We start from the raw sequence: 26,610 nt of genomic DNA, 5'->3' as shown, positions 1-26,610 counted from the left end.
TGAAACCACCTACCTTCTTCTGCTCCCTCCCAGGATGCCCCTTCTTTTTGGACTTCGGAGCCATCTCTGTGGAGGTAAAGAGAAGGCGGTGAGGCTCTAGGGGAGAAGACTGGGAGCGGGCCTTCCGCGCGGAGCAAGAAGAAAACAAAGTGTGACTTCAGGAGAAGGGCCAAGTGACGGTGAGAGGGAGAGTGGCCGGGTTCCGTCTGGGGCGGGGGTCACAAGGGATGGAAAGGTGTGTGGGTGTCACCTACCCATTTTGCCTGCGGCTTTTTTTCCTAGCGGGGACCATGCCTAGCTTCCCCGCCACACTCCAGACCACCAGCTCCATGACAAGAGCACACCCGAACGCGTGGGGGACTGTGCTACGAAGGACCTCCTGGCCCAACCGTCTCCCCTTCTTGGCTAGTCAGAGGCCTCCACAGGGACCTGAGCATCTGCACCCCAACCTGCTTCGCCCTGGGACCACCACGGGGCTTGAAATGATCTTGTCCATTTAAGTAATTAGCCAAGTAAGGCTCAGAGAAGTTGAGGGACTTGCCCCAGCCACACAGCCTAGAAGCAACAACTCGGCGGCCTCCAGCTGCACTGCCCTGTGACACTTGCGCCTTCCCACTGTCCCAAGGGATGCAGAAATGCATGGGCTGGGGTGACAGGGACCACTGGTGCCAGCACGGGTCAAGGCCCTGGCCACAGAGCCGTGGGGCAGGTGAAGAGAGTGCTGACAAGTGGTAAGTGCTGACAAGCTTGAGCACTTTGTGGAGGGAGAGAAGCCAGCCAGCCAGCCAGCCAGCCTCTCTGGACGACCCAGGAACCAATGAGGGAGGCACTCAATGCCGCGGCCAGCAGAGGCGGCGGCCGCTGGCCAGGCTCCTCTTCCTCTCAGGAGACCAGCCTCAGAGAAGTCCCTGTGTTGGGACACGGTCCATGGGCTGGAGGGAGAAAACAGTGCGCGTCCTGGCTTCTCAGGAGCCCGTGGCCTGCTGCCGCCACTGTGGGGGCACATGTGGGGTCTGCCCGTCTCTGTCAGGAGTGTGCCAGAGCCAGCCTGAGCCCCTCTGCCCCCACTCTAGAGAGCTTCATGCTAAGGAACTTTGGCCCACGGATTCCCCTCGCCAAACACTGCTGGGTGCACATCCTGGAGCGGGAGACAGGGAGGGGAAGCCGGGCCAGGGCTTGAGGGCTGGGAAGTGAAGCCGCCGACCACCAGGGGGGACTTGGGACCCCGCCCGTGGTGCCTTTGGGATTCCTGTCACTGAGAGGCACCTTGTCGCTTCGCCTGGCCTCCCCTGCACTCCTCACCAGGGTGCTGGCTCTTGCCGCTGGTGCTGGAGGACACACGCTTTTTGCCCAAAGTGGGGCTAGCTCCGCTGGTAGCTGCTTCACGGAGGGCAGTGCTAAGGAAGTTTTGGAGAGGCGTATGGCCTTGGTGCAGCGTGCCACGTAGACGGGTGGGGGGACCTCGTGCCCTGCCAGAACTCACCATTCCATGCAAGAGGTAAGACAGTGACACAAAACTCTGCGGCTACAGACACGTTTTTACACGAGTGGCGGTGACTAGGGACGCCTGGGGTGCGGGAACTGCAGGCCCAGCCCCAACCCCAGATACTAGAGATGCTGGGATACAGGGCTCAGGACTCTACGGGTCACATATGAGCGCTGGTAGAAAGGACACTCTTCAGTCACACGTATGAAAGGGAGCAGTTTGGGTAATTTGCAGGACTGGGCCACAAGCCGGGTGCCTGGGAGCCTCAGGGTGAAGGAATGCTGGACCATACAGAGGCTGGAAGCCCAGGGCCGAGGGAACCCTACACGCATAAAGCTGGAGCACGGCACACAGGAGGAAGAGGGTGGGGCGTTCTCCCAGGCCGGGCTCCTCTCCCAGCATGGATTCTAGCAACAGAAACTGCAGCTCAAGGGAGGCTGGGGGAGCTGCTCACACCCTGGCCTGCCTTTGGAGGGCCTGGGGTAGGAAGGTGGTCAGTGCATTAAGTATGACCAGGATAGGACACTGTGTCGCAGGGAGAAGGTTGGATGGGGTTGAGGTGGCCTGTCATCTCATGGCCTTGGTGGGGAAACACTTTTTTCTGACACAAAAGAGGGACAGGTGGCTTTGAGCCCTCACCATCTCCCTGTATCCATGAGCAAGAGAGGCCCACCCGGGGAACTAGTGGGGACGAACTGCACTGGGGCCCTTAAGGATCCAGGGAGTGGATATCAGCTGCCTTAGAAAGGTCACCAGGAGTAACCCCCCCAGGCTGCACAGAAGTGCGGGGCGGGGCTTGCCTAGAGCGGGAGAGAAGGTGGGAGGCACCCAGAAGACCACCAGGACCAGAAGACTCAAAGGGCCGGCGGCAGGGACCAAGGGGTGCCAGAGCCTATCTGGGGCCGTCACATCTGGCTCATGTGCACCACTCGCCTTGTGGTAGGAAGACAAGACAGAAGTGCACAACTTCACCACACACCAGCCCCAAGACACCCCCCACACAAAACTCTCTAGAGAGGGTTACATGAAGATGGCCTCAAGTACTGTGTGATCTTTATTCCATGAACATCTTGAACTCAACACAAATTTCAGCTTTACATAGGATGGTAATTGTACAAAGAATTAAAACGTTTTTGTAAAATCTGATTAAAACACTGATTCCTCCCCACTCCCCCACAACTCAAGGGAAGGAGACAGGACGGAAGGCAAGGGCAGAGGTGCAGAGCCCCCTCAACTGAACCGACTGGAAGCCTCCGCACCAGCAGACACCTGGCCCACCACCCTTCCCGAGAGCAACTTCTCAGGCCCGGCTGGCACAGCCCGCCGCCCGCACACTGGAGGCTGCCGCAAGGGTGGGCGGGCTTCTGCTCTTCCTGGGGTACCGGTGCCAGCCCAAATCAAACGATTGAGTTCTCTGTCAGACGGAAGCACCATGGGCAAGGACAGGACCCCTGAACAGAGAAGTGCAAGGATCACACGGAAGAGCTGGCCTGGGGCTACAGCCTCTGTGCCCACGAGTGGGAAGGGGTGGGGGTGGCACACAGGCTGACGCCGTGGGAATCTAGCCTGCCATTTGTTCCAAGACGGCAGAATCTTCCCAGAAAGACAATGCCAGCAGCTTCCCAAGTGTCCTGTGGGAATCTCTGGGCATGAAGCCCCCGGACCCAAGCCAGGCCAAGCAGCACTGGAAACACATCAGGAACAGGCCAAAGGGCAGCTCAAAATAGTCTGTTTGGCAAATGAGCTCAACTGGAAGCCGACCGGCTGGAGGATCCGGGAGCAGCTGAGGCACTCCCAAGTATCACCGCAGGGCCCGAGGGGCTCCGGGGAGGCTGAGCACAGAACCCAAGGCCAAGGCCAAGGCCAGTCTGGGGCAGTTACAGCTGCTTGGGCCCAAGGTCCCAAGGAGCTGGGGAGGGGGCCAGGGCTTCCATGCAGCTGCTGGCCAACTGCACCTCCTCAAGCTCGCTCCCAGGTGCAGGAGGAGGCTGATCCCAAAATGCCAGGAGACAGTCAGGCCTCGAAGTACACACCAACTACACTTAAAACAAACGCTATTCCTTAGGGGACTTTTCACGCCAGGCAGTTTTCTGCTGAGATGTTGGATTCATGACCAAAAAAGGGCTGATGTTTATTTTTAGAGCCAAAAAAAAAAAAAAAAGCCTATCCAGTGCCTCTCAGAGGGCTTGGATGATGTGGCCCACCCGGTGGCCCCCATCCCTCTTGGGGGTGAACTGAGGGGAGTACTTGCATGTGCACGAAGAGGGCCCAAGGCTCCAATGCCCTCACCACTGACTGGTCCAGCCCTTTCACACTACTAGCCCAGATACCGAGGCGAGGTCGCCCTAGCCCAGCGGGGGCGAGGACTGTGGGCTGGAGGAGTCAGATCAGCCGGAGGCACGGCCACATCTCCCCAGATGTCCCTCACTCCCAGCCTGCCTGGCAGCTCCTGCAGTCTGCATCTATGTACCTGGGAAGGGAGGAGTGAGGAGGCTGCCTAGGAGGTACTTTCCCTGTGCGACTTTAGGAGAAGAGGCCAAAGAAGTTGGGAAGATGCCCAACAGACAACAGTGGGAACAATGAAAACGGAGAGAGGACTCCGGGGGGCTGAAAGTCAGCTGTGGCTGGTGGAAGCCTCTGGCCAATAGAGCCGCATGGGTCACCAGAGAAGGCAGACTGAGGGACAGCCCCGAGGAGCCATGGGCCCAGCTGGCCTCGCCTCTAAAGCCTCGCTCCTCACTTGGGGAAGCTCTAGATGTTACAGTGTTCTTCCTGAGGCTGAGTTGAGTGAGATCTTCCCTGGGCTAACATCATCGGAAGGTCCAGGAGGGAAGCAGTTAGGATCCAGAGTCCCCCCAAAAGAGGGAGGGGTGAAGACAGGAAACGTGTTTGTGATGGGGCCTTGCACACGGAGCAGCACCACATGAATGTGTGTGCAGGGGGATTGTCATCACCCTCTGGGAGATGCCACCCGCTCAGAGGACCCCAGACGACCAGGGAGGCTGGGCAGAACAGCCAGGCAGTCTTTACACAGGAGGCCCGGGCGGGCGGGCGGCCAGGCAGGCAGCCTTCCCGGAGGCGGGACTAGGTGTGAGCTGCTGGACATGACTAATCCACCCCGGGGGACAGGCCCAGGGCTCTGAGGAATTCCATAACTTGATGGAGTCCTGTCCCTTTCACGGAAGAAAATGGACTTAAGCTATAGCTTGCTGGGAAGGAATCTGGAACTGAAGACCGTTTTATTAAGAGTCCGTGTCCAATGATTAGGCAGGACCTACGTAGAGGGAGAGAGAAACCAGTGTGAGAGAAATGGTGTGGAATGTACCGTTTAAGTCACAAGAACAGAAGAACTGCAGACCAAGCCAGCCTCCGGTGCCCCGCCTGCTGTCAGGGCACGAGAAGACAGCGTCGCAACTAGGAGCTCCACCCCCTGCCTGGCCAGCTGTGGGTGGGGACAAGCCCACCTTCCCCTGAGAAGGGCCTCAGATCAGGCACGCACGGATGTCTCCAGAACCGCCTGAGCCTGCTCATGCCTCTAAACAGAACTGCTTCCAGTAACGAGCTCCATGTGTGCCCACTGCGTGCTGGGGTCTCCTTTGCTGGGCTCTGCTGCTGAGAGATTACCCCACCTGTCCTCCCCTCCCCTTGCATCACTTCTGAAGTCCTGCGTGGTGTGCCACGCCCACTGGGCACCCACTGATTCTGTTGTTACCCCCCAGGGTCCGCTTTTCTGCACCCTATCTCAGCGAGGTAATGCTGACCCTGACTTGGGGCTCAGCTGGAAGGAGGGAATGCCCCTAAGAAAGGAGCTGTGGAGTGCAAAATCTCTAGCTAACAGCCTCTGCATTCCTCTGAACTCCAAGAAACAAACAAAATTATAAGAAAGAGGAGCCAGTGACATATACTGTTGAGAGAGCAAATTAAAAATGAAAAAAAGTTGAGCAAGAAAGTTGTCCTTTCTTTTTTCCCAGGAATCGAATGCAGCTTCCTTTGACTGCGGAGAGGGGCTGGGGCTCTTTCCCACCAACAGAGCAGAGCAGATGCTTCTGTTAGAATCACGGATGCAACCGACACTGCACTCCCATGGTCCCCAAGTGTGTGCTGTGTGGGAAAAACCCGCCCACCGGCTGCTCTCTCATTCAATGCACATTCCACAAGGCTCGCCCTCGCCCGTGAAGCCCTCGAATCCCGCCCTGCATGTGTGTGGGTGTGAGGGGTCACCTGGCACGGCAGGCAGATTGGCTATAGCCCCATCCTCCAGATCTCTTCCTGCCCCGACCCCAGCCAGGGACTTAGCCCTTCCCCAAGAACAAGCATCACACCCTTGGAGTGGGCAGCAGCAGGCCTCAAGATGGGACAAGAACCGAGTCATTCCAAGACCCAGGGTCGCGGAAGCTGAGGCTGGTTGTCTAGGAAGAATGCCCCACGGCCTCTGTCTGCACTTTCCAGCTCAAATCTTTCCAAAACATACAGCATTCCTTTTCCCCCTGGAGCTATTAAGAAACACCCACATGCTCCGATCCTGGGAAAAGGAAACCAGGAGACTAAAATAGCTGGTGCATGCTCCCTCTGCAACTAGAAGACCAAAACCAAGTCCAAGAGAATGCTCTGAACTCCTATCTCAGCGCAGGCTAGGGATGCTCCTGAGAGGGACAGGAGGTACTGGCCAGCCCTGTATGCCCATAAAACCTGTGGGTAGCACTGGGGAGGAGCCAGACATCAGCAATGGGATGGGGTGAAAATTTACGCTGGCTCAGGGGCAGTGGGAGGGTGGCCCTTGTACCACTGTCTTTGTCCCACTACTAAACCCTCAAGCAGATTCAGAGTTTAACCACAGTCAAAGCTCAATGGAAGACTATGACTCAGGTAACAGATGGGTTCAAAAGACGTGATGGGTCTGGCCAACAGTGCTGCCATGCTGCTCAAGGGAGGAGGTGCACACGGTGGCCTGGGACAGAAAGACCCCCCAGACCCCAGTCTGTGGATGCACCGCATCCCTGAACAGTAGCCCTGTCCCAATAACCAGCGCCCTGTCCCGAGCAGTTGGCAGCACCCTTGTCTGTGGGCAGTGGCCAGAGATGAGACCGTGTGCCACTGCCCCAGCCCCAGTTTAGTGCCTCTGGTCAGTTTCTTTTGGTGATTCGTGTCTGGGGCCGTGTTGGCAGAACTGACAAATACAAGCCCTTCAGGAATTTCGGCTCTAATCCAAATGGAAACACAAGAACAAGAAGGGTGAAACAGTTAAGCCCCCAAAGACCAAGAGAAATACCCCCAGTGCCCCCCCCAACCCCGCCAAGGCAGAACCACCTGTACCTAGTCACAGCAATCTACCCAGCTCCAGGGACCCCACACAAGGAACCACCCAGCAAGCAAGCAGTTTCCTGTGCAGGAAGGTGGTGGCAGACAGCCCATCCCCTGGAACCAGGGCGCGGGCTCCCACTTGGGACCTGTAGCATCTGAGGTGCAGGGCACAAATCTACAGGCTGGATCCCTCCCAAGAGCAGAAGCTCTCAGTCGGCCCCCGGAGCTCTCCAGAGCACACAGATGGCAAAGGAAAAGCCAGAACCACGAAGACAAAGGACAGCCTCGCAAAACCAAGGTGGGGAGGGCGCCTGGGGAGGAGGTGGTGAGGCAGCGAAGGGAGCCGCCAGGGCTGGACTGCCGGAGCCTGGGAGCCTGCAGGCTGGCGGCTCCGAGACTGTAAATCTTGCCCTCCTTCCCGCCAGGACAGCTGTTCCCAGGACTCTCAGATTACTTGTTGCACAATCTTTCCACTTTCTTTAAAGGAGGGAAAAATGTGAAGGAAAAAAAAAACTCTCGGCAGCAGCAGAGAGCTGCTGGCAATGCCGTCATGGTTACTCCACAGGAGGCAGCAGCAGGAGGGGTGTAAGGTGCTCAGAAGCTCAGGAGTCAGGGACAAAGGCCACGGTCACAGATTAACGACTGGGACACCGGGTTATGATGGTCATGACACCCTAAGGTGCCACGCTGGGTGGGGCCTGGTCGCGCTGTTTTAGCCATCAGGTCCTCTGCCAGTTTCAATCTCTGGGGTTTTCTTTGGTAGCTCAGATCCTTATGAGAAAAGGCTGCAAAACCCCTAGTAGGAGAAGCCTGCTAGAAAACACAGGAGGTATAAAATCCCAGAAGCAAAGGCAAACCTGTGGTTTGGCTGGAACTGAGATTGAGAAGTCAGCAGCAACCTGGAATGCTAATTAAGCCCAAGAATACAGCCATTCACCCTGCGGAGGGTGCTGGGCCCTGGCCTGAGGCCCCACTCTGCCTCAGCAAGCATGGGGTGTGGTGCCCCCTACTGGCCAGCAGATTCTAAAAATGCACTGGAAGGGGGAGCTGGTTACAAAGAAAGAAAAAAGGGTAAAGGATAGAGAGGTGACCAGCAAACTACCCACAGCAGTCTCTCTGCACACCACAGGAGCTCAATAAATACAGAACATCCTCAATGGATTTCACATCACTTGGGCCCACTGAAAATGAGCTAGTCCAGAGCACTGATGTCCTAGAGAAGGCTCCCCTCCCCCTCCCCTGGGAAACCTGGTGTCCTTACAAGGGGAAAAGAACAGTGACAAGGTCCAGGGACCCCCTGCCCCACAGGACCCACACACCTCACTGCAGCACCACTCTCTTCAACTGCTGCAGACAATCCTCACACCTCCTCGGCACACCAGATCACATTATCCATCTATGAGAACTAAGGAAGGCGTGTCGTTTACTCCCAGCCACAGTGAAGTATCAGAGACAGGGTTAGGTACACGGAAGAATACGCCAGGAGTCCTGATGCCCGCTGTGGATGTGCACACTGCAGCCTGCCTGGAGGGATGGGCCCAAGGCAGGCTCGTGGGCGGTCTACAGACTGTTGACTCAGCTGATGAAGACGCCTGCCTGCCCACCACCAACCCTATTCACGCAGAAACAGAAAGTCAGCTCCACCTCACAGAGCAGCCTAGTCACCAGGCTTCTTCCAAGCCTCTCCTCTGGGCCAGTATGAGCATCAGCTCCCCTGAGAATAACCAGAAATGCTTGTGTCTGGAGGAAAGGTCCCCTGCCCCACCACTGGCACAGCTCTAGGCACGTGCCCCCACCTCCCACGTCAAGGCTGCTGCTCAGCCGCACCAGGGGGCACACGTGCACGCCCGTGCAGCATGGAGAGAAGGAACTGTTAGAGGTACAGGACACGCATGTCCAAGTGCGTGCAGTTAGGAGCAGCCAATGCAGCAGTGAGCAAACTCCGGGGAGGACGGCAGTGCTCTAAGCCCCGAGAACAGCGGGGCCAAAAGCAGGCTGCTCCACACCTGCCAAAGCACGTCACCTGAAAGGGCCGAGTTGCAGGCAACGGTGCCGCTGGGGGACTCTGAGGTGGGGCAGGGTCACGCGAAGATCAGTTCCATCATCTGCCCCCTTTCCTCCTTTCCCAGGGCTCTGCAGGGTCAACACCACTGGCCACTTGTCTCTCCCACCAGCCCAGGTCAGGGGTGGGGTGGAGGTAGGTGCTGGGATACCCACCACCCCAGGTACAGGTCAGCATGGTGACCAGGAAGATGGACAGATGGGAGGGCCCCGCAGGCTCTTATGACTGCCATCTCTGCTCCCTGGTAGCCTAAGGGCGGAACACAGGCAGGAGTGCGGTGAGACTACATCAAAGACACCTAACCTGTTTCAGAGTCTTCGCTGTCAGAGGAGCTGGACTCGCTGGTGCTCTCAGACTCTGAGGACGAGAAGCCCTTCATCTTGGAGGAGCCAGCGATCACATCAACTTTTTCAGCTGCAATAAAGCAACAGGGACAAGAGTCAGGCAGGGCCAAGAGCCCCATGAGCCAGAGAGCTGCTCCCAAAGCCCGGCTGCTGTCCTTCCAGACCCCGGCCCAACACACACTTCCCAAGGGCGCAGCTAGCCTACCAGGCACAATAGCTAAAATCCTGGCTTATACTCAACTTTCAAGGCCCCTTCAATCTCTCACAACACCCGCTCACAGAGTTCACTGAGGACTAGGAGACCAGGGCAGGAGGGAACTCCCTCACCAGGGACTGCTGGAGCATGCTCCCTCAGCTACTTCTCTGGCAGTGGGGAGAGGGCCTAAGGGGACGTGACAATCCGAGGCAAAGCGAGACGGGGGCAGGCCCCAGGGGCGTCCCAGCTCCTCGGTGCGCAGAGGGAGGCAGGTGTCACTGTGTGCCACCCTGAACAGAGGGGAGGGGTGCCAGGGACCCCACGTTAGTCTGTGCTGGGATGAAGGCTGTGTGCAAGGCCCTGACTCGGACCCTAAATCCCGCTGGTCCTGAGACAGAACTGTGAGCCAGGACAAGGCACTGATACACCAAAGAGCTACTTGGAAGACTTGCAGAGCAGGTCACAAGGAACTAGAGAAGACAGCATGCAGGTGCAGTGCCAATCTAATGCTTTCCTCCTAGCCATGTCCCCCACCCCAAAGAGGCCGGGGTGGGGGGTGGGGGTGTGTGTGGGCGGTGCCTTCTGGGGAAGACTCAGAGGCAGCAACTGAGGATGAAGACTGCTGCTGGTTAGAGCAAGGCTTAGGACCCCGAGGGCAATCTGCCAGAGAAGTCAAGAGGTGCCCCACAGCCCAGGGTCGAGATTGATGTCACAACCCTCCAGAGGCTTCCACGTCGAGGACACAGACTTCACAATTGGAAACTTAAACAGCCTGCAGAGGGAGAGGGCTGGGATTGGAAGGCCAAGTTAACTAAAGGTGCCAACGGGGCCTCGCTAATAGGGGTGCACGGGCAGCACCTGGCCCCACTTGCCAGCCCTCTCCCTCACCAGGACCAGGAACCCCCAGCCCCACCCCAGACGGCCAAAGGGCACCTTGAGGTTTCCTCTTCTTCCGCAAGCAGGAGGTGACATAGCGCTCCAGCTCACGCAGGGTGGATGGCTTCAGGGTCTCGAAGTCGATCTCAATCTCGTCGGGGTTGGAGTTCTTGAGGGAGGGCTCCCGTGACTGAATGATGTGCACCACGCGGCCCAGCTTCTCGCCAGGCAGCTTGTTGATGTCCAGGCTCAGCTGCCGCTTTTCCTCGTATGACATGGGCTTGCACTTGTCCTCTTCCTCCGACTCATACGCGGGAGGGGGCTTGCTCTTCAAGGGTGCTGGTTCCTTCTTGCTACGAAGGGGTGATGCAGATACCATTAGGAATGGATCCCTGCAGAAAGGGGGCACCCATCCCTTCATTTAGGGCTTGGGGAGGCTTCTACACCCCCTCCCAGTGGTCATCACAGGGGACAGGGGACACTGGCAACGCCTTTCTGTGAGTGTGCAGCTGAGGTTGAGACCAAAATCGGTGAGCTGGGGGCGTCTCGCTACCCACCACGCCCTACCATCCTCTCTCCGAGGCCCGTCCCAGAGAGGGGGCATTTGTCAAGCAGGGGCGGCCACAGACCTCGTGCTGCTGTTACTGCTGTTATTTTTCTTGGTCTTTTTGGGAGGAAGTTCCTTGGCTTTGCTTTTCTTATTCTCCTCCACTTCCTCTTTCTTTTTGTGCTTTTCTTTTTTCTTTTCCTTTTTGTCTTTCTCCTTTTTCTTTGGTTTGTTCTGCTGGGGCTGTGAAAGCGCTGCAAGCTGCTCGTGCACGGCTTTGAGCTATGGTGCAGACAAGCAAGACACACTCTTGTCATGACCTGCCGTCTCACCAGATATCCACGGGGCCCAGGCCCACCCAGACCCTTGAACCCCCAGGGCAGACCAGTGTCCTCCCTGTCAGAGGAGCTGACACTGAAGCCCCATGACCATCACTGGTCCCAGGAAGAGGGTCCCTAAAGCGGCGGGGCAAGAGTGTATAGACACGTATGGGCTCTAAAGGCCAAATTGCAGGGAGAGGAGCATCCAGGAAGCCCCAGGAGACAGACAAACTGGCTCAACCGCCTCCTTCCAGGTAGCAGGACGTTCCAGAACCTGACTTCTGCCCAGAGAACCGCCATGTCAGCCCACGTCCATACCCACAATGTACGTATAAGTATGAACGTGCACTGACTAGGCACAAGGGGCCGGCCCCCGCCCGCGGGGCCCTCACCTGCTCCTGCAGCTCGGCCAGCCGCTGGGCCCGCTCCTCCTCCGAGTCGTCGGTGGAGCTGTCACTGTCTGAGGAGCTGTCACTGCTGCTGTCACTGGAGGAGGGCGGGGCAACAACCTTGGTGGGAGGCGGCACTGCCGGGGAGGACACGGCTGCTGCAGGCTCCTCGGGCTCGTCCGGCATCTTGGCAAAGCGCATCTCGAACACATCCTGGAGGCGGGGGAGGGAGGGGAAGCCGTGCCCATGAGGGCTGCTGGGTGCCCGGGGGGGCGCCTGGGCTGTGGCCCCACACACGCCATTAGGCTGGGAGGGCTGACTCAACAGGAAGCAGAGGGGGCTGGGTCAGCAGTGACCCCCTTCCTGCCACTAAGCTGAGGCGTGCGCAAGGGCTCCCGATAGCTCTTCCAAAACTCCTCTCTCAAATCTCACTTGGAGTGAAAGGCACTCCCAACATGGCCTAAGTAAGGACAGGTGACCCACATCCCAGGAGACGGCTGGCCCAGTGAGGACATCAGCCTGGGGATCCCTGAAGCTGCAGACCTGGAGAGACTCAGAGAGACTGCTCTGAGGCTCCCGACAGCTGGGTGCTCACTCAGCACCCCCAGGGGAGCCTGCTGGACACTGGGCTGGGCACCAGGACCCAACACTGAAGAATAGGAGGCTCTCTTACGGTTCACATCCCCACAGGCAGCAGACAGAACCCGCAGTTTTAGGGTTCCAGAGGGAATGAAGGCCCCAAGGTGGAAGTGTGCCCAGCACAGAGCCCACAGCCTGCGGTGATCAAGTCCTCACTGGCGGTGGCGTCTCCAGGACACAACAGAAACGTGAGGAAGTTCAGAAGAGGTTCAGGGCACTGTGGACAGGCCATGGCAGAGAGCTGGCTTTGTGAGGCGCAAGCTACCTGAGCAGAGACCCTGGGTGGACCGAGCACCAGATCCCACCCCAGGAGATCCCAAGACCTTCCAACTCTGAGATTCAGAAATCTGATGGAATTGTGTGGGTGAGCCTTCCTGGGCTCCAGGGGTTCAGCTGCGCTGTGTGTTGCCTTGCCAGCCAGCTGGCCACTCCCTCTCTACCCAAGGGGCTTTGTCTGATGACCCAGAACTGATAGTGGTGGAAGGAACAGAGCTGGTTTCCCAGCAGGATTTTGAGATCTGTTTTAAGCCCAGAGAAAGTCAGTTTAATACAGAAACTCACACAACAGAAGGGGGTGGGAACCTTTCTCAAGTATGAGCAGATGCTTGAGAGAATAGCAGGGCCCAGAAGGGCCACAGGGTCAAACTCCAAGGCTGCTATTTCAAACTGGGGTGTATTTGACAGGGCACAACCTAGGAGACTCTCTTGATGTCTCTGGAAACACATCTTCAGGTCTCCCCAGGCCCAGAGAGCTGGGAAAGCACGATCTGGGCAGCAAACTGTGGTACTGTTCCCTCCCCTCCAGATCACTCAGTTTGACCTCCTCCAAGGTAGTTTCTCCTCTCAAACAAGGTGCCTGCCTGAACTCTGCTGAGTGGGTTTGAGGTTAAGAAAGGCAATAGCTTTCTATATTTATTCAGAAATAAATCCTGGAGCAGATCCAAGGGCAACAAAGAAGAATAATAGGAGAGATGACCAGACATCATCATTGTTCAGACTGCCAGGCGCAAGACCCTGTGGGCAAGACCATCTCTGCCCATAGCGCCCTGAATGTGGGCAGGCTCAGGCCCACAACTGCCCCCCACAAGCATCTAGAAGAGCTGCGCCCACACTTAAGAGAAGTGTGTTTAAGAAGGCGATGCGGCAGCTGGACCCCAAGAGAGGACAGCTGCAAGCACTTGGTGCTGCTGAGAGTTGATTCTTTACCAAGCAGAAGCTACCTGGTGTCACTTGTCTGCGACCCAGCCCCCCATGCCAGCTGCCAGACAGCTCTACCTTACCACAAGGGCACCCCTGTTCTTGCCCCGCAGGCTACGGCTGTTGTAGAAATGAAGCCCCCTTCCACTCCCTGGCTGCTTGTGGCCCTTGACCTACTAAGGCCCCAAAGCCAAACAGCAAGGAGCATGGGACAGAAGGCCAAGTGGGCTGCCAGCCTCCGAGGCTGTGCCCAGCTGCACATCCATCATTCCATGGTCTGTTCCAGCCCTAGGGGGGCCACCCCAGGAACACACTTGGGCCTGTGTGCCAGTGAGCTAAGCGCTGCTGCAGAAAACCTTCCCAATGACCGAGTCAGACCTGCACCTGCTCTGTGGTAAACAAGAATGATGTGCTCCTTGTCCTCAAGGGGCAAACACAGATTGTTATAATGTGTCCTAAGTGCTAAGGCAGAAACAGCAAGAGTTGGCAAAGAGACTGTGGGGGAACCTGAGACCTAAGAATGAGAAGAGGGTAACAACAGCTGCAGACACAGGATGGTACAAATGAGAGAAAGGTCAAAGTGGCGTGGGGTCAGGCAAGAGACAGGAAAACCCAATGAGCCACACCCAGGGCGAGTGTCTCAGGAGGGGGAGTGACAGGAAGGAGCAGTCATCAGCAGCACACCACGAGAGCAGGGCTCAGGCCTTCTGTGCTAGCACGGTAGTGTCTTGAGGTGAACCGATCTACTCTGCCTAGCATGACATGACCTCCACCCCACTCCAAGAACCTGGGCCACATCACAATTCTCAACATCGGAAAGAACACTGGTTTCAGAGAGCAAGTATCTCTTCTCACTATAGTGCTGACCAGAGCCATCTACCCTGGGCAGTATCAGACTCATGGAGGAAGCTCCCCACCCTCTTTAGTGACAGAGATGCTCAGGTGCTAGGAGGCGGCAGTGTCCAAAGACTCTCAGGCAAACCAGCCTCCAGCTGAGCAGAGTTGGAGACCAAAGGGGAGGTGCTGTCCAGTCAGCCCTTCTTTGCCCCACCTGGATACTGCTCTCGGGCTTAGCCATACCTGGGCATACCAGGCTCAGGGGCTGGGGGCACGGAAGTGGGAAGCAGAATTCAGGCCGTGGAGGCCCACTTGGCCCCCGGTGCTGGAGACACAGCCACGAGTGGACACTCAGATACACACATGAACACACACAACCATACATACACTGGAGGTACATCGGGGCCCTGCATATATATGTACCTTCCTCAGTTTAATGTTTTTCCCTCGCTATAAAACAATTGTGTACCACCATGAATTTGCACTTTCTGCCAAAATAAAACTCTGGTAATCCACATAGGCACAAAACTTCCTAAATTACCCCTCCTCTCTTCACAGCAGAACAGAGAGCAATGGACATTACCAGCAGCAGCTCTGGGCCCAGCAGCTAGGCTAGCAACCCTCAGCTCAAGTCACCTGCAGCTTCCTAAGGACACCCTGAGGCCAAGGGTTCCTAGCTGTCTTTGTGACCACAGCTGCCAGGTGGTGGGATGTGGGCTTTCTAAAGATCCAGCATTTGGAGGCTGGACGATAAATATAAAGTGGATCCTTTCCCATAAAACATTCTGGGTAAACCCCAGCCCCTGGGCACAGCAGGTCCCAATTCCTCTGAGGCAAACAAGGGCCAGAATTTTTTTGCTCCTCCTCCCCAGTAGGCAATCTAGCCACCTAAACCACGCTAATCCTGGAAAACTTTGAAAGAAAGAAGAAAAACAAAGCTCTAAATGCTATAAAACACAGGAACTGTGTTCCAGAGATGCCCACACAGGACCTGCCACGTTGACTCTGCTGAAGCAGACATCCCTACCCGCTACCAGGCGTTTTACTTTCAGTAGCATGAAGACCCAACTTGCGAGGGCCAAAGCAAGCCGGGGACAGAGGCAGCCCTGTGCTGAGTGGCCCCGCCGGGCACTGCCCTCTGCCCCCCACCTAAGTGGACCCTCCTCGAGGGCAAGGACCTTGTCCCTTTCCAGCCTTGCATCTGGAACCAATGTTTAGAAAAGAGCTGCCGTGTGGCAAACACCTCGGTGTCCGTGCTATGAGTAAACCCCATGTTTGGGCATGTTCATGGCACTCCCAGAACAAGAAAAATGCTGTGTGTGTGTGTGTGTGGCATGTTCATGGCACTCCCAGAACAAGAAAAATGCTGTGTGTGTGTGTGTGTGTGTGTGTGTGTGTGTGCGTGTGTGTGTGTGTGTGTGTGTGTGTGTGTGTGTGTGTGTGTGTGTGTGTGTGTGTGTGTGTGTGTGTGTGTGTGTGTGTGTGTGTGTGTGTGTGTGTCTGTCTCTGAGGACACCGCTGCCACCTGGTGGCGATGTCTGAGAATTGCAGCCCAGGTATGAAGCCTGAGCAGCTCCTGGAAAGGCAAAAGTAAACAGTAAAAAAGGCAACTTTGTGAAGAAAGCAGACAATACAGCACCAAACTGAAGACAGTGCCCCGTCCAAAAACAAAAAACCTCAAATAAAATAATAAACAGTCAGCAGAAATAAAAACCTTCAAGTCTGAGTGCATGTTTAATTAACAATAACCAGGTTCATACTAATAAGGTTTTCTTTTCTTTTTAAATACGTAGAGGTTCAGGACATCAAAGGCTGACCCAGACGGGCCCAAGTGAAAGAACATCTTGGCTCCAAGACGATGACATAGGAGACAATATGCTGGTGAGTGTGGGACAATGTGTGAGGCTAGCAGAGCTGGGAGACAGGTGGGCAGCAGAGCCTGAGTGGTCTCCGATAGACAGTGACCCAAGGTCACCAAAGGTCTTGTGCAAGTCCTTGCTTCTGGAAGGATTCTACAGCTGACAGAGAAAGCCCAGTGTGAGGAAGCCCCACCCAGACCCCAGCAGAGAGCCTGCCGCAGGATGTGTGACTTGGACTGTGTGACAACGGGTGGTCCAGCCTGCTCTGACCCTGAAAGCAGAAGCACAACCTGGGGTCCTGGGGAGAAGAGGCTGGGAATTTTCATTACATGTGATTTCAAAAAATTATAATAATGAAAACAGGTAACAGTACTAAATGTTGACTTTATTCTCCATAATTTTTAACTCCTGATCTTTCTACTCAAAATATCTGTCTCTGGTGAAATTTGGGCATATGTCGTTCCTTGTTTCTTTTTAAAAATAAAAAGAAAGAAAGAAAAGTGGAGCTAGCTCACACATTTATGCTGTAATCTGCCCCCTCCCTCCCACCCATGGGTGCACTCCACAGCGTACACCACCCAGAACCAACCTGAAGTGGCCACGAATCCCACCCCATTGGGGCTCCACGGCCACACAAAACGTCTAGAAGCAGCCGCCCTGCAGCGGGAAGGCAAACCTCATGGCTTTCAAGGCTCTAGTGAAGAAATGCCCGCAAGTGAGCAGTTACTTCAGCTCACAACTGGGACAAAGTGTCTACCTGGCAAGAGCGTCCCTCGCCGACTTGAGACGGGTCTGTTTTGGAGAAGAGTTGGGCCATGCACAGGATGCACACTCTTCCAGCCAAGGGGAATCGAATGCAGGGGGTGGGGGGGGGGGGGGTTGGGGGGGCTTTCAGTGGAACACCCCAAAACCCAAAATGCCCAAGACCAAAACCAACCACCCTACTTTAATCAAAAGACAATAATCCCAATGTAAAATAAATGTGTTATCCTGACTTTAGTCCACTCTTCCAAAGCAACATGGCATTATACCAAAGCAAGAGACAAGTAAAACCTGCTGAGGCCCATACAGGCCTGGCCCACCCAGGACCCCAGCCTGCCCTGCGGCAGGACGCCACACCCGGGGCTGCCCCAGAGCCTCACCTGGAGCTTGCGGGCCATGGCCACCACTTCATGGTCAGGAGGGTTGTACTTGTAGCAGTTAGAGAACATCAATCGGACGTCGGCACCAAACTCCTGAGCATCACGGTACTCACGGGCCTCCAGTTTAGACTAAAAAGACAGGACGGCTCCTGGTTAGTCATGGCTGCCCCTGCTTCAAGAAGGGCTGTCTGCAGGAGCAGGTCAACTTCTCAATGGCTCGGAGTTTAACCCAGACCTCAGTGGGGAGAAGTTATTACCTCAGTTCTCAGCATCAGGTAGACACAGAGATACTCTAACAGCAAGTCTCAAGGCCAGGAAATGCCCTGCTAACGTCTAACCCACTGTGCCTGGCAGGAGCACACATGATCCACACAAAGCTTAAGGTACAACTGTAAAGAGAGGGTTGGGCCTAGTTCTGACCTGGCCTGTGCTTGTTTTGTTGACGTCGGACAGGACACCAATCAAAAGGAACACAGCAATGTCTTCTGCTCTGCCCAAGTTTGGACAGGTTTACTCCACTCCCACATGGAAAAAATGCCAAAGGCTTAAAATAAACAAAACCAAAAATGCCAAGAAAATGCCAGCACTAGGGACTTCCCTGGTGGTCTAGTGGCTCAGATTCAGAGCTCCCAAAGTAGGGAGCCCTGGTTCAACCCCTGGTCAAGGAACTAGCTCCTGCATGCTGCAACTAAAGATTCCACATGCTGCAACTAAGACCCAGCACAGCCAAAGGAAAAAAAAAATATGTGTGTGTGTGTGTGTGTGTATTTAAAATGCCAGCACTCATATACCTCTTAAGAGCCTGTCAAAGTCACCACTCTCCAAACCCTACTGGAGCACCTACCACGTGAAGATGTCTATGGGCACTGGGCCTCAAGACCACAGAAGGCTAGTCCTCAGACGAGGGAAGGGGCAGCACTGCTGTCCGTGACCAACATGCTCCCACGATCTCAGAGGCTGCACCCTCCACGATGCCCAGCAGGGGGCGCTGGGCTGCTTTGGGTTGGTGAGGAGATCTAGACAGGTCCTGAGACTGGGTCCTCCTCCTGCACAGGCCTCAGAGGTGCTGGACTTTCCAGTTCTAAGGGGTCCCTTCCCCAGCTTCAGGGACACATCCACTCACCTTGATTGTGCTCATGTCCATGGGGTGCTTGATGATGTCACAGTAGTCATGCAGGCCCAGCGCCTCCACGTCCACAGGCTTGTAGAAGGGCCAGGCGTAAGCCGCGTGCTTCTTGGCGAACATCTCCTTAAGAATGCCACTACAGCACTTGAGCTGCTCTGAGACCTTGCTGCTCTTATCTGGCGCCGGGTGCTGCTGCGAGTCAGGCACGTCCTTCTTCGGGGGTTTAACAGGCCGGCTGCTCTCCCGCCGGGGGCCCAGCTTGGCGGTCTTGGGCTCCGGGGGCAGTGAGGGCGGCTCATGAATGGGGTCGATGGTGGTAGGGGTGGTGGTATCCGCTTTCCTCTTAACCCCCTTCTTTGTCTGCCAAGAGCACAGGTGCGACAGGCATGGTCAGAGGCAGCGGCTGGCACAGCGGGCCCTCTGGATCACTCCTTAAGCCAAGTCCTTTCTAGGGTCTCAATTCTCACAGTGAACAGACCCCAAAGGTAATCCCACAGGTGAAGGACTGAAAAGAGGGAGGCCCTGTCCCACCACTCTGTTCTGCAGCTGGGACAGGACCCAGCCAGTGGCAGGAGAAATCACATAACCGAGTGTGGGATCTGCTCACCAGAGGCCAAAGAGACTTCTGAAAGCAATTTCCTACAGGCCAGGGACCTCTCCCGAGCCCACCCCTGTCACTGGCCACCCACAGAAGGCACATTTCAGAGACTATTTAGACAGGCACTGCAAACACACAGTCTAAATTAGAACTGGGAAGGGGACAGCAACCACCTGGGAGGTGTTACTCAATTACGGAATCTCTGGGTCAGCAGCTTTCAGGCTATGCTGATTTAAACACAGCTTGATGCCCCCTCGAAATACCCACAAGTGCCCTGGGAGCCAGAAGCATTGGCAAGGATGGGTGACTGTCTCCTGTAAGCCTCACTGCAACTGGGGGAGTGGGAAGGGGGTTCTTCTCCCCCCTTCTGACGTAGCGGAGCTACAAAGTGGCCAGGCTGGGCCACACACACACAGGACACTCACCTTCACAGGCTGCGGGGTGGCTGCAATGATGGGCGGGTGGCTCTGCACGGGCTGGGGGGCTGGCGCAGGGGGGGGCAGTGGCTGGGGGGGCACTGGCGGGGGCGTCTGCAGCGGCTGGGCCGGTACCACGGTCATGACAGGGGCCTGGACGATGAGGTCTGGGGTGACGGCAGGGAAGGGGTGAGGTGTGGCCTGCACAGGTGGAGGATTCTGCTGAGGGGTCTGGGTCTGCGGAGGAGTTGCCGCTTGCGTCGTGTTCGGTACCGCAGAGACGCCAGGCTTTGCTGTCCCTGTCAACCATAAGAGCGAGAGGGGTGAGATGCCAGGCATGCACGCTGGCTGACCTTGTGGGGACACGGCCACACGCGGTGAGCACACGGTGCCACAGGCATGGCACACGGAGTCACCAGAGGGATCTACGAGACGGAACAGCCCGAACGCCCTGGGCCTCAGACAAATCTGTCCACCTGTCCCAGGAGGCTCCAAGAGCAGCGGCACACCACATTCCACACTTCCTGGGGTGTCCTGGCTCCAAGTCCTCACTCAGGCACAAAGACCCCTTCATGAGCATGAAGGCTTGAGCCAAAGGAACAGGAAACTCACAGTGAGACTTAGCACCAGGAGAGTGATAGCAAAAAAATATTCCTTGGCACTTACAGGCAGAGCTGTCCTCATTCCCAGAAACGCTGCCTTCTGAGTAAGCGTTTCTGGCAAGAGCCCGGGATCGGCAGCCCGCGCCAAGGTTTCTGGAAACTGGCAGCCCCCCATCCCTCTGAATCACAGGGGCAGGCTGGACAGCTGCTGCCCTTCAGGACTGGCTCACACGGCCTCCTTGCAGCAGTGTGGGTGAGCCAAAACACACAAGGCCCCACAGCTACCCAGGTGAAGCCCAAACCCCTCCCAGCAGGGAGGGTGGGGCTCCTTGGTTCTGAGTATACTGGACACCCATGGGCAGGTTCCACAGCTAAGGGGTGACCCTCAAGACCAGCTCTCCTTGGCTACCCCTCAGCACTGCAGGGGAGATAGCCAACCCCCTTCACTCCCATGAAAATATCCCTTCCACGCAAGACAGAAAGTCAGGTGAAAGCTTGCACCTTAGAGAAGCAAACAACTCACAGCACAGGCCACCTTGCAAGCATCATCTTTCTGCAACTTGGGTGCTGCAGATGGCAAGATGCAGAAGGCAGCTGTGAAAACTTCCTGGACAGAAACATTTCACGAGTAGGCTACTCCCTACCAACTGGCCTTCAGAATGGTGGTGTCAGGCTGGGGGGCAGGGGTGGGGTGGGAGCTAAGACAGAGAGAGTTTGACATCAGAAGACTATCCAGTTAGCAAGTATGACTCTGACACAAGTGGATTAAGATAACCCAAGTGACAAACCTTAAGGCTCTAGGATTAGTTAAGACTAAGACTACCCCTGATCAGATTAATTTTATCCAAAACAAAAAAGACATTCTATGGTGGGATGAAGAACTCAAATAATTTCAAAATAACTAAAAAAAAAAAAAAAAAAAAAAAGCCACACTTTCTTTTCAACTGAAGTCCATAGAGACAGGCAAGGCCCAATGTTTTCTACTGTGCTGGAGGGTCGTATGACCCTCTGCGCTGGCTCCACCGTATCCCAAACAGCACCAACACAGGGGGCGTGTAACACAGCCGTCTTCCCTCCACTCTAGCCCCCAGGGGCCCTGGGGGAGGCTGGCCGACTAGGGAGGCACATAGCCGCTCCCGCTGCCGCACGGTGGAGCTGCTGCGGGCGCCCTACCTGCTTCTTTCCTCCCACGTCCTCGTCCTTTCGCCTGGACTATCACGATCTCGGTTTCTTCAGTGGGCAGTTCGTTGATTTTTTGCAAGAAAAGCTTCTCCAGAGCTTCTGCCATTAAGACTATGTCATCTCCAGGCTAAAAGAGGAGACAACAACAGTGAGGGTTGGAAAGCCCTCCCCACCTTTCTAGACAGAACAAGAGCTCCCCATCCTAGGTCCCAAAGTGTGGAGCGTCGTATTTGGAGTCCTCCAATCTGAACTCCAAAGGGCCACAACACAGCTATGCTACCTGGCACTGCGGAGGCTTCATAGGCCTGCAAGTCTGCCTCTCCAGCCTTTTAACTTCTGGCCTGAGAAACCATCCTAATGCCTTCAGTATCTGTCAAGCACTGCCAACCACAAACAGGGGTCCCTCCCTTCACACAATGCAATTTCACCAGAATTACTTGGCTTACATAGGATATATGAGCAGGGCTCCAATAACGTTCCCCAGGGTATTGCCAAAGCAGCTCACTGAGGCTGGGGGAAATGCCCATTCTTCACTGCCTTATGGGTCCCACTCTGCCACCTCACCTGTAACATCCCTCAACCCACTCAGCTCTAAATGGAGAATCCTACCTGTACATATTTCCCTTAATCCTAGCGATGAGAGCTGAGACTTTAAACAAATGATCTGGCTTCATGGCATAGCCAAGATGAATGGCTTGGCTACTGGGTTAAGACGTGATCTTTAGGCCTACATGTAAGACTCTACAAGGGGATACTTGATTCTACAGCCACAAGCTATTATTGATGGTCATGTCCACAGCTGCAGATGCAGCAGGCCCCACACTGTACCCTCTCTCATATTTAGGTTTCTGTTTGAGCACACCTTTCTTTACAACTGGGTTTCCCTGGTGGCTCAGCTAGTAAAGAATCCGCCTGCAATGTGGGAGATCTGTTTTGTTTAATCCCTGGGTTGGGAACATCCCCTGGAGAACTGAACGGCTACCCACACCAGTATATTGGTGTGGACAATTTCATGGACTGTACAGTCCATGGGGTCGCAAAGAGTCAGACACGACTGAGCAGCTTTCACTTTCTTTACATTTTTCTCTACATTTTAGGAGGTTCCTTCCTGACAATTTGAGTCATCCTAACAAACTTTTTAGTGATTCTCTACTGTCCTTTTCACATCTTCTCTACTAGACATGCTCAAGAACCAAAGTCCCAAGGGCATCAGAAGCACATGCTTCCAGCTAACAAGGACGGCTTGGAAACATAACCAAAAGGTTATTGGCCTCAAAAGACACATGCCCAGTTCACACACAAAACCAACAGTCCCATCTACCTCTGCCACCAGTGGTCTCCTCTGCTCAGACTGCAATCCCAGCTGCACCCAGTGCCCCTGCCCACGGGTTCAGACACGCCCGCCACCTCCTCTGCTTTCTGCGTCTCCACCAGCCCAGCCCCCGCATCTCACCTTGTTGTAGATGTAACAATTTGTAAACATAGTGTTGAAGTCCTGGATACATTCCTGAGCATTCCAGTAATAGTTGTTTTCCAAGCGCTTCTTTATTGTTCCCATATCCATAGGTGTTTTAATGATCTTATAGTAATCCTGGAGAGCAGAGAGAGCGAAAGGTCAACGTCACCTCCGCCACCAGGCAGCACTCACCGGTGGGGCGTGGCTCTCACCCCACGTCTCACCACAGACGCAGGCCTAAGCTCTTCCACCGCCTCAGTGAGCCATCCCATGGGTGGACTCCAAGATAAAGTGGTTCACAGAAGAAAAGCTGAGTGGCAATTCAGAATAAGTAACAGGGAAAGTTGCTCAACCTTTAAAAAAGTAGTTATCACCTCGTAAAATAACCCATGGTAGTTTCTACCTTCTCCCTACCATGTGAAATTATCCACATCCATAAAATACTTTCCAGCCCACCAAAACAAACTGGACCCCTTGCTTCCTGTCACACTGAAGTACCATGGAGCAAAAGCCTCTATCTTCAGTTCATCTCACTTCCATTCCTTTCACCTACATACAGTCTATCACTAAGGATCCACTAGTATCGGGATACATACAGTTCAACAACGAACCAGGTTAAGTGCCAGATGAGGAATCAAATGGAGTCCTCACAATTCTTACTTTAAAAAAAAAACAAAAAAAAACCCAAAAACTCAAAATTCCAGCAGACCCACTCCTCAAACCTCTGGATCTTACTGTACTAGTGCTGAACAGAAGACATCAGACAGCAGGTGGAGATGTGGCGAGAGCCCTTCCAATCAAACTCTCTTCTACCATCATCCCTTTCCCCAAATCGAAACCTATCTTAAAAGCAAAAGCTCATTTTAAAAACCAACCACAGGAGGATCTGGGGACAGATCAGACAGTGCCTGGGTTCCAGGAGGAAGGGCCACAGAGGGGCAGGCGAGAAGGCGCAGCTGCACACAGCCAGCCAGCCCCACCGAGGGCCACTCTCTCTGAGGCCCCCACAATCAGGCCCAGGTGAAGTGTCAGAACCGTGTCACGTCCCAGGGCAGCCTGATGGCAGCGGGGCAAGTCCGTGCTTAGGCAAGCACCGAGGTCCTGCCCAGGAACAGAAGTCGCTGGCATACACCTGAGAGCTGACACAGCTCACACCCCTGCCCCAAACGGGGCTGCAGGCACAGGCCTAGGTACCCTGGCAAGCAAGCCTCAAGAGGGGACTGAAAGAAATTTTCTACACTGTATTTGCTCTGACCACCTTTCCCGAGAGAACCAAGTCCAAATATAAATGCCCTGGGGGAAATTCAGAATCTATTCCATGGCCAAGGACCGCGGTGTCACCACCTGAGACTGGTGCCAGGTGCTTGAAGTGGCCCTGGCGTGTGGAAGGCAGTGTGAGGCCCAACAGCACAGAAGCTGAGGACAGAGAGGGAGGAGGAGGCGAGCTGCCAACAGGCGAGGGTGAGTGCGGGGGCGCTGAAAGGGAGGCAGGGGCATAAGGGGCAAGACGACCATCTGCACGTGTGTGCCCAGGGACAGAAGCAGACATTCTGCTAAGTCCTGCGGGGACCAGAGGCCGAGACTTGGGAAGATCTGGAAGGGATCAGAAAACAGAAAAAGAACAAACTCTTGTCTGGGATGGCCCTATTCCCATTTCTTGGGGAGGGGGCTGTCCCTGGAAAACGGGGCTTCAGTATGACACTGTCCCCAGCCGAAGAGCCCTGCCCCGGCCCTCTGGGTTAGCCCCTAGCTCAGCCACCTCTGTGAAGACACCGGATCAGTGCCACCACCCCCCAGCCTCCTCTTCCTCCACTGGAGCTGCTGAGGGTGACACCAAGTCACACTGGGACCCCGGGGCGCCTGGCCTCCACTTCAGAGAATGGCCTCAAACTCCAACCCCTCAGCCTGAGAGCCACACACACCCTTGTCTGTCCCACTGGCCGGCACGCTGCCTTCTCCGCATCTCTGGTCCACTGACGCCCTTTCTCCTCAGTCTTCACCCTCTTAGCTCTCCGTGCCTCTGCTCCCTCTGCATTTACCTGAACAAACCAAACCCTCCCTCCTCCACCTGGCCCTGCCACGCTTTCCCTTCAAAGTCAAATTTCTTGAAACGGAGGCTTCACATCCTCACCTTCCTATTCACACCAGTGTGAATCTGGTTTCTACTTCTGCGCCACATCTTCCTAAGGTCACCAATGCCCTCCTAAAGGCCAACGGAGGGTCAGCGTGGAATCCTCAGCTCTCTGACCTTCCTGTAGTCTCTGATGTGGATACCTGGGGGGCTGCTCTCTGTTGGTGATCCTCCTAGCCTCCTGCTCCCTCCAGTGCTATAAAAGCCGTCGGCCCCCTTGGATTCCAATCGCAGCGCCTTCTCTCCCCACTCTTTGCATGTGCTCTAGGAAGGTCACCTCACCTGTGGATCCCGCACAGCCCAGCCCTCAGTCTAGCTAGAAGCTAGTACCGCAAGCTCTCCCAAGAGCCTCCTTCCAGTGACGGGGCTCACGGCCTCTACTGCTGGTTGTGCTCAATGAGGAGAGTGACCTTTGGAGCTCATATTCCATGAGGACCCTTCTTTTGTTCCCACTCACTCTGCTCCGCCAGTTCATGACCCAGGCCTGCAGCGCCCCACCTGACTCTCCTCCTGAGTGCATATGATGGGTGTTCAATGGACAGACAGTACTGACAGCTGTCAGAGACACAGTGACGGTCAAGCAAGGAAGGTGGCACTGATGGGTCCCTCTTCCTTGAAACCAGGTGCTGGGCAGAGGCTGGGGTCCACAGTAGTGCAGCTCTGACTCGCAGACTCACATCTGGGTCAGCTGCAACAATCATCTAATTGCAACTCCCTTGCCCAGGTGTGTGTGGGATTTGGCAAACAGCAGAAGACAATTTAAAGACAATTAGTCCTTGATGCTTTGAAGACAGAAAAAATTAACACTTTTATCCTGTTTCCTCCCCAAGGTTCAGTTAAAGGCAGAAGTTGAGTTTCCAGAGATATTTGCTAGGAATGTGGGCAAAGAGAAAGCTCACAAAGGAGAAAGGAGAAGAATAGGCGCACTTTTAAAAGAACAGCAGCAAGTGTAGCATGGCCACAACACAACCCCCCCTCCAATCCAGGCCACCTCCGTTACCTGGCTCCATTCTGCTACCTTTCCCCACCCCATGCTCCGAGTGACAACGAGGATGCCAACAGCAGAACAGGTACTGCAGCCAGCCAATTCTCAGAATTTGACCAACCATGTCTGCTGAACCTACTGGGTCAGTCTGGCCAACCAAGTCTGAGGAGTGAGGGCCTGGACCCCCAAGTGACCCCACTTTAGCTCCCCTGAACCAAGGGCAAGCTGCAAGCACCCCTCCACTTCTATTCCTACCTCATCACACAATATGTCCCAGAATCGTTAACATCAAAGAAACCAGTTACTATTTAATCCAGTCAGCACCTCTCCTCTTTCCCCACTTCCATTCATCAGGACTGCTAAAACCACTCACTCAAGCATACTGGAGATTGACTCCCCCCTCCCATCAATCCACCCTCACAGGAGCAACATGGGAGGAGACCTGGAGGACGGCAACCCTGGACCCTGCCCAGGTTACTCACAGGGAGGTTTAGCTTGACGGCATCCACAGGCTGCTGGAAAGGCCACGCAAACTGGTGTTTCCATAGTGTCTTGAGCACCACTTTGAGCAGATATTGCAGTTGGTTGGTCTGCCTCTTGGGCTTGTTGGGGTTGGAAGTCTCCGGGGGAGGGGGGTTGGTGCTGGCTGTGTTGGCTTGCTGGGGTTGGGCCTGGGCCTGCGTTGTAGACATCTGGGTAGTTTCTAGTCCATCCCCCATTACTGGCAGATTTCTCAATCTCGTCCCAGGGCCGCTCTCCGCAGACATGCTACTGATCCCATCACATTCTTCACCGGGCAATCTACAAAGCAAAAGCCACTGTCAGAGACGAGGCAGCATAGGGGAGCCACTCACAGTGACACAGCCCCCTGGGCTCTGGCCTCCAAAGGTGGAGCCCCTCTGATGAAGACCGACTGGGT

The 26,610-nt window shown here is 55.2% G+C and overlaps 1 protein-coding gene across 2 annotated transcripts in view; it reads right to left on the bottom strand.

The window, feature by feature from the left end:
- BRD4 (bromodomain containing 4) overlaps nt 1–26,610 on the bottom strand; it is an 86,035-nt gene that overhangs the window by 6,812 nt on the left and 52,613 nt on the right. The window contains exons 2-12 of one of the 2 annotated variants that reach the window (XM_061150014.1): nt 26,174–26,492; nt 22,573–22,710; nt 21,111–21,246; nt 19,345–19,634; nt 18,319–18,681; nt 17,196–17,324; nt 11,525–11,734; nt 10,895–11,094; nt 10,323–10,618; nt 9,153–9,263; nt 14–66 (exon numbers count right to left, since the gene is read on the bottom strand). In XM_061150014.1, coding sequence (XP_061005997.1) covers nt 14–66; nt 9,153–9,263; nt 10,323–10,618; nt 10,895–11,094; nt 11,525–11,734; nt 17,196–17,324; nt 18,319–18,681; nt 19,345–19,634; nt 21,111–21,246; nt 22,573–22,710; nt 26,174–26,458 — 2,211 coding nt within the window. In that variant the 5' untranslated portion in view covers nt 26,459–26,492. Of the gene's footprint in view, nt 1–13; nt 67–2,506; nt 4,761–9,152; nt 9,264–10,322; nt 10,619–10,894; nt 11,095–11,524; nt 11,735–17,195; nt 17,325–18,318; nt 18,682–19,344; nt 19,635–21,110; nt 21,247–22,572; nt 22,711–26,173; nt 26,493–26,610 lie in introns of those variants that run through there. The other variant, XM_061150015.1, reaches the window with a different exon arrangement.

The sequence above is a fragment of the Dama dama genome, chromosome 9, assembly GCF_033118175.1.
Source record: "Dama dama isolate Ldn47 chromosome 9, ASM3311817v1, whole genome shotgun sequence".
NCBI classification, from domain to species: domain Eukaryota; kingdom Metazoa; phylum Chordata; class Mammalia; order Artiodactyla; family Cervidae; genus Dama; species Dama dama.
The sequence above is the reverse complement of the archived record's forward strand: the minus strand, read 5'-3'. Positions and strand labels throughout refer to the sequence as shown.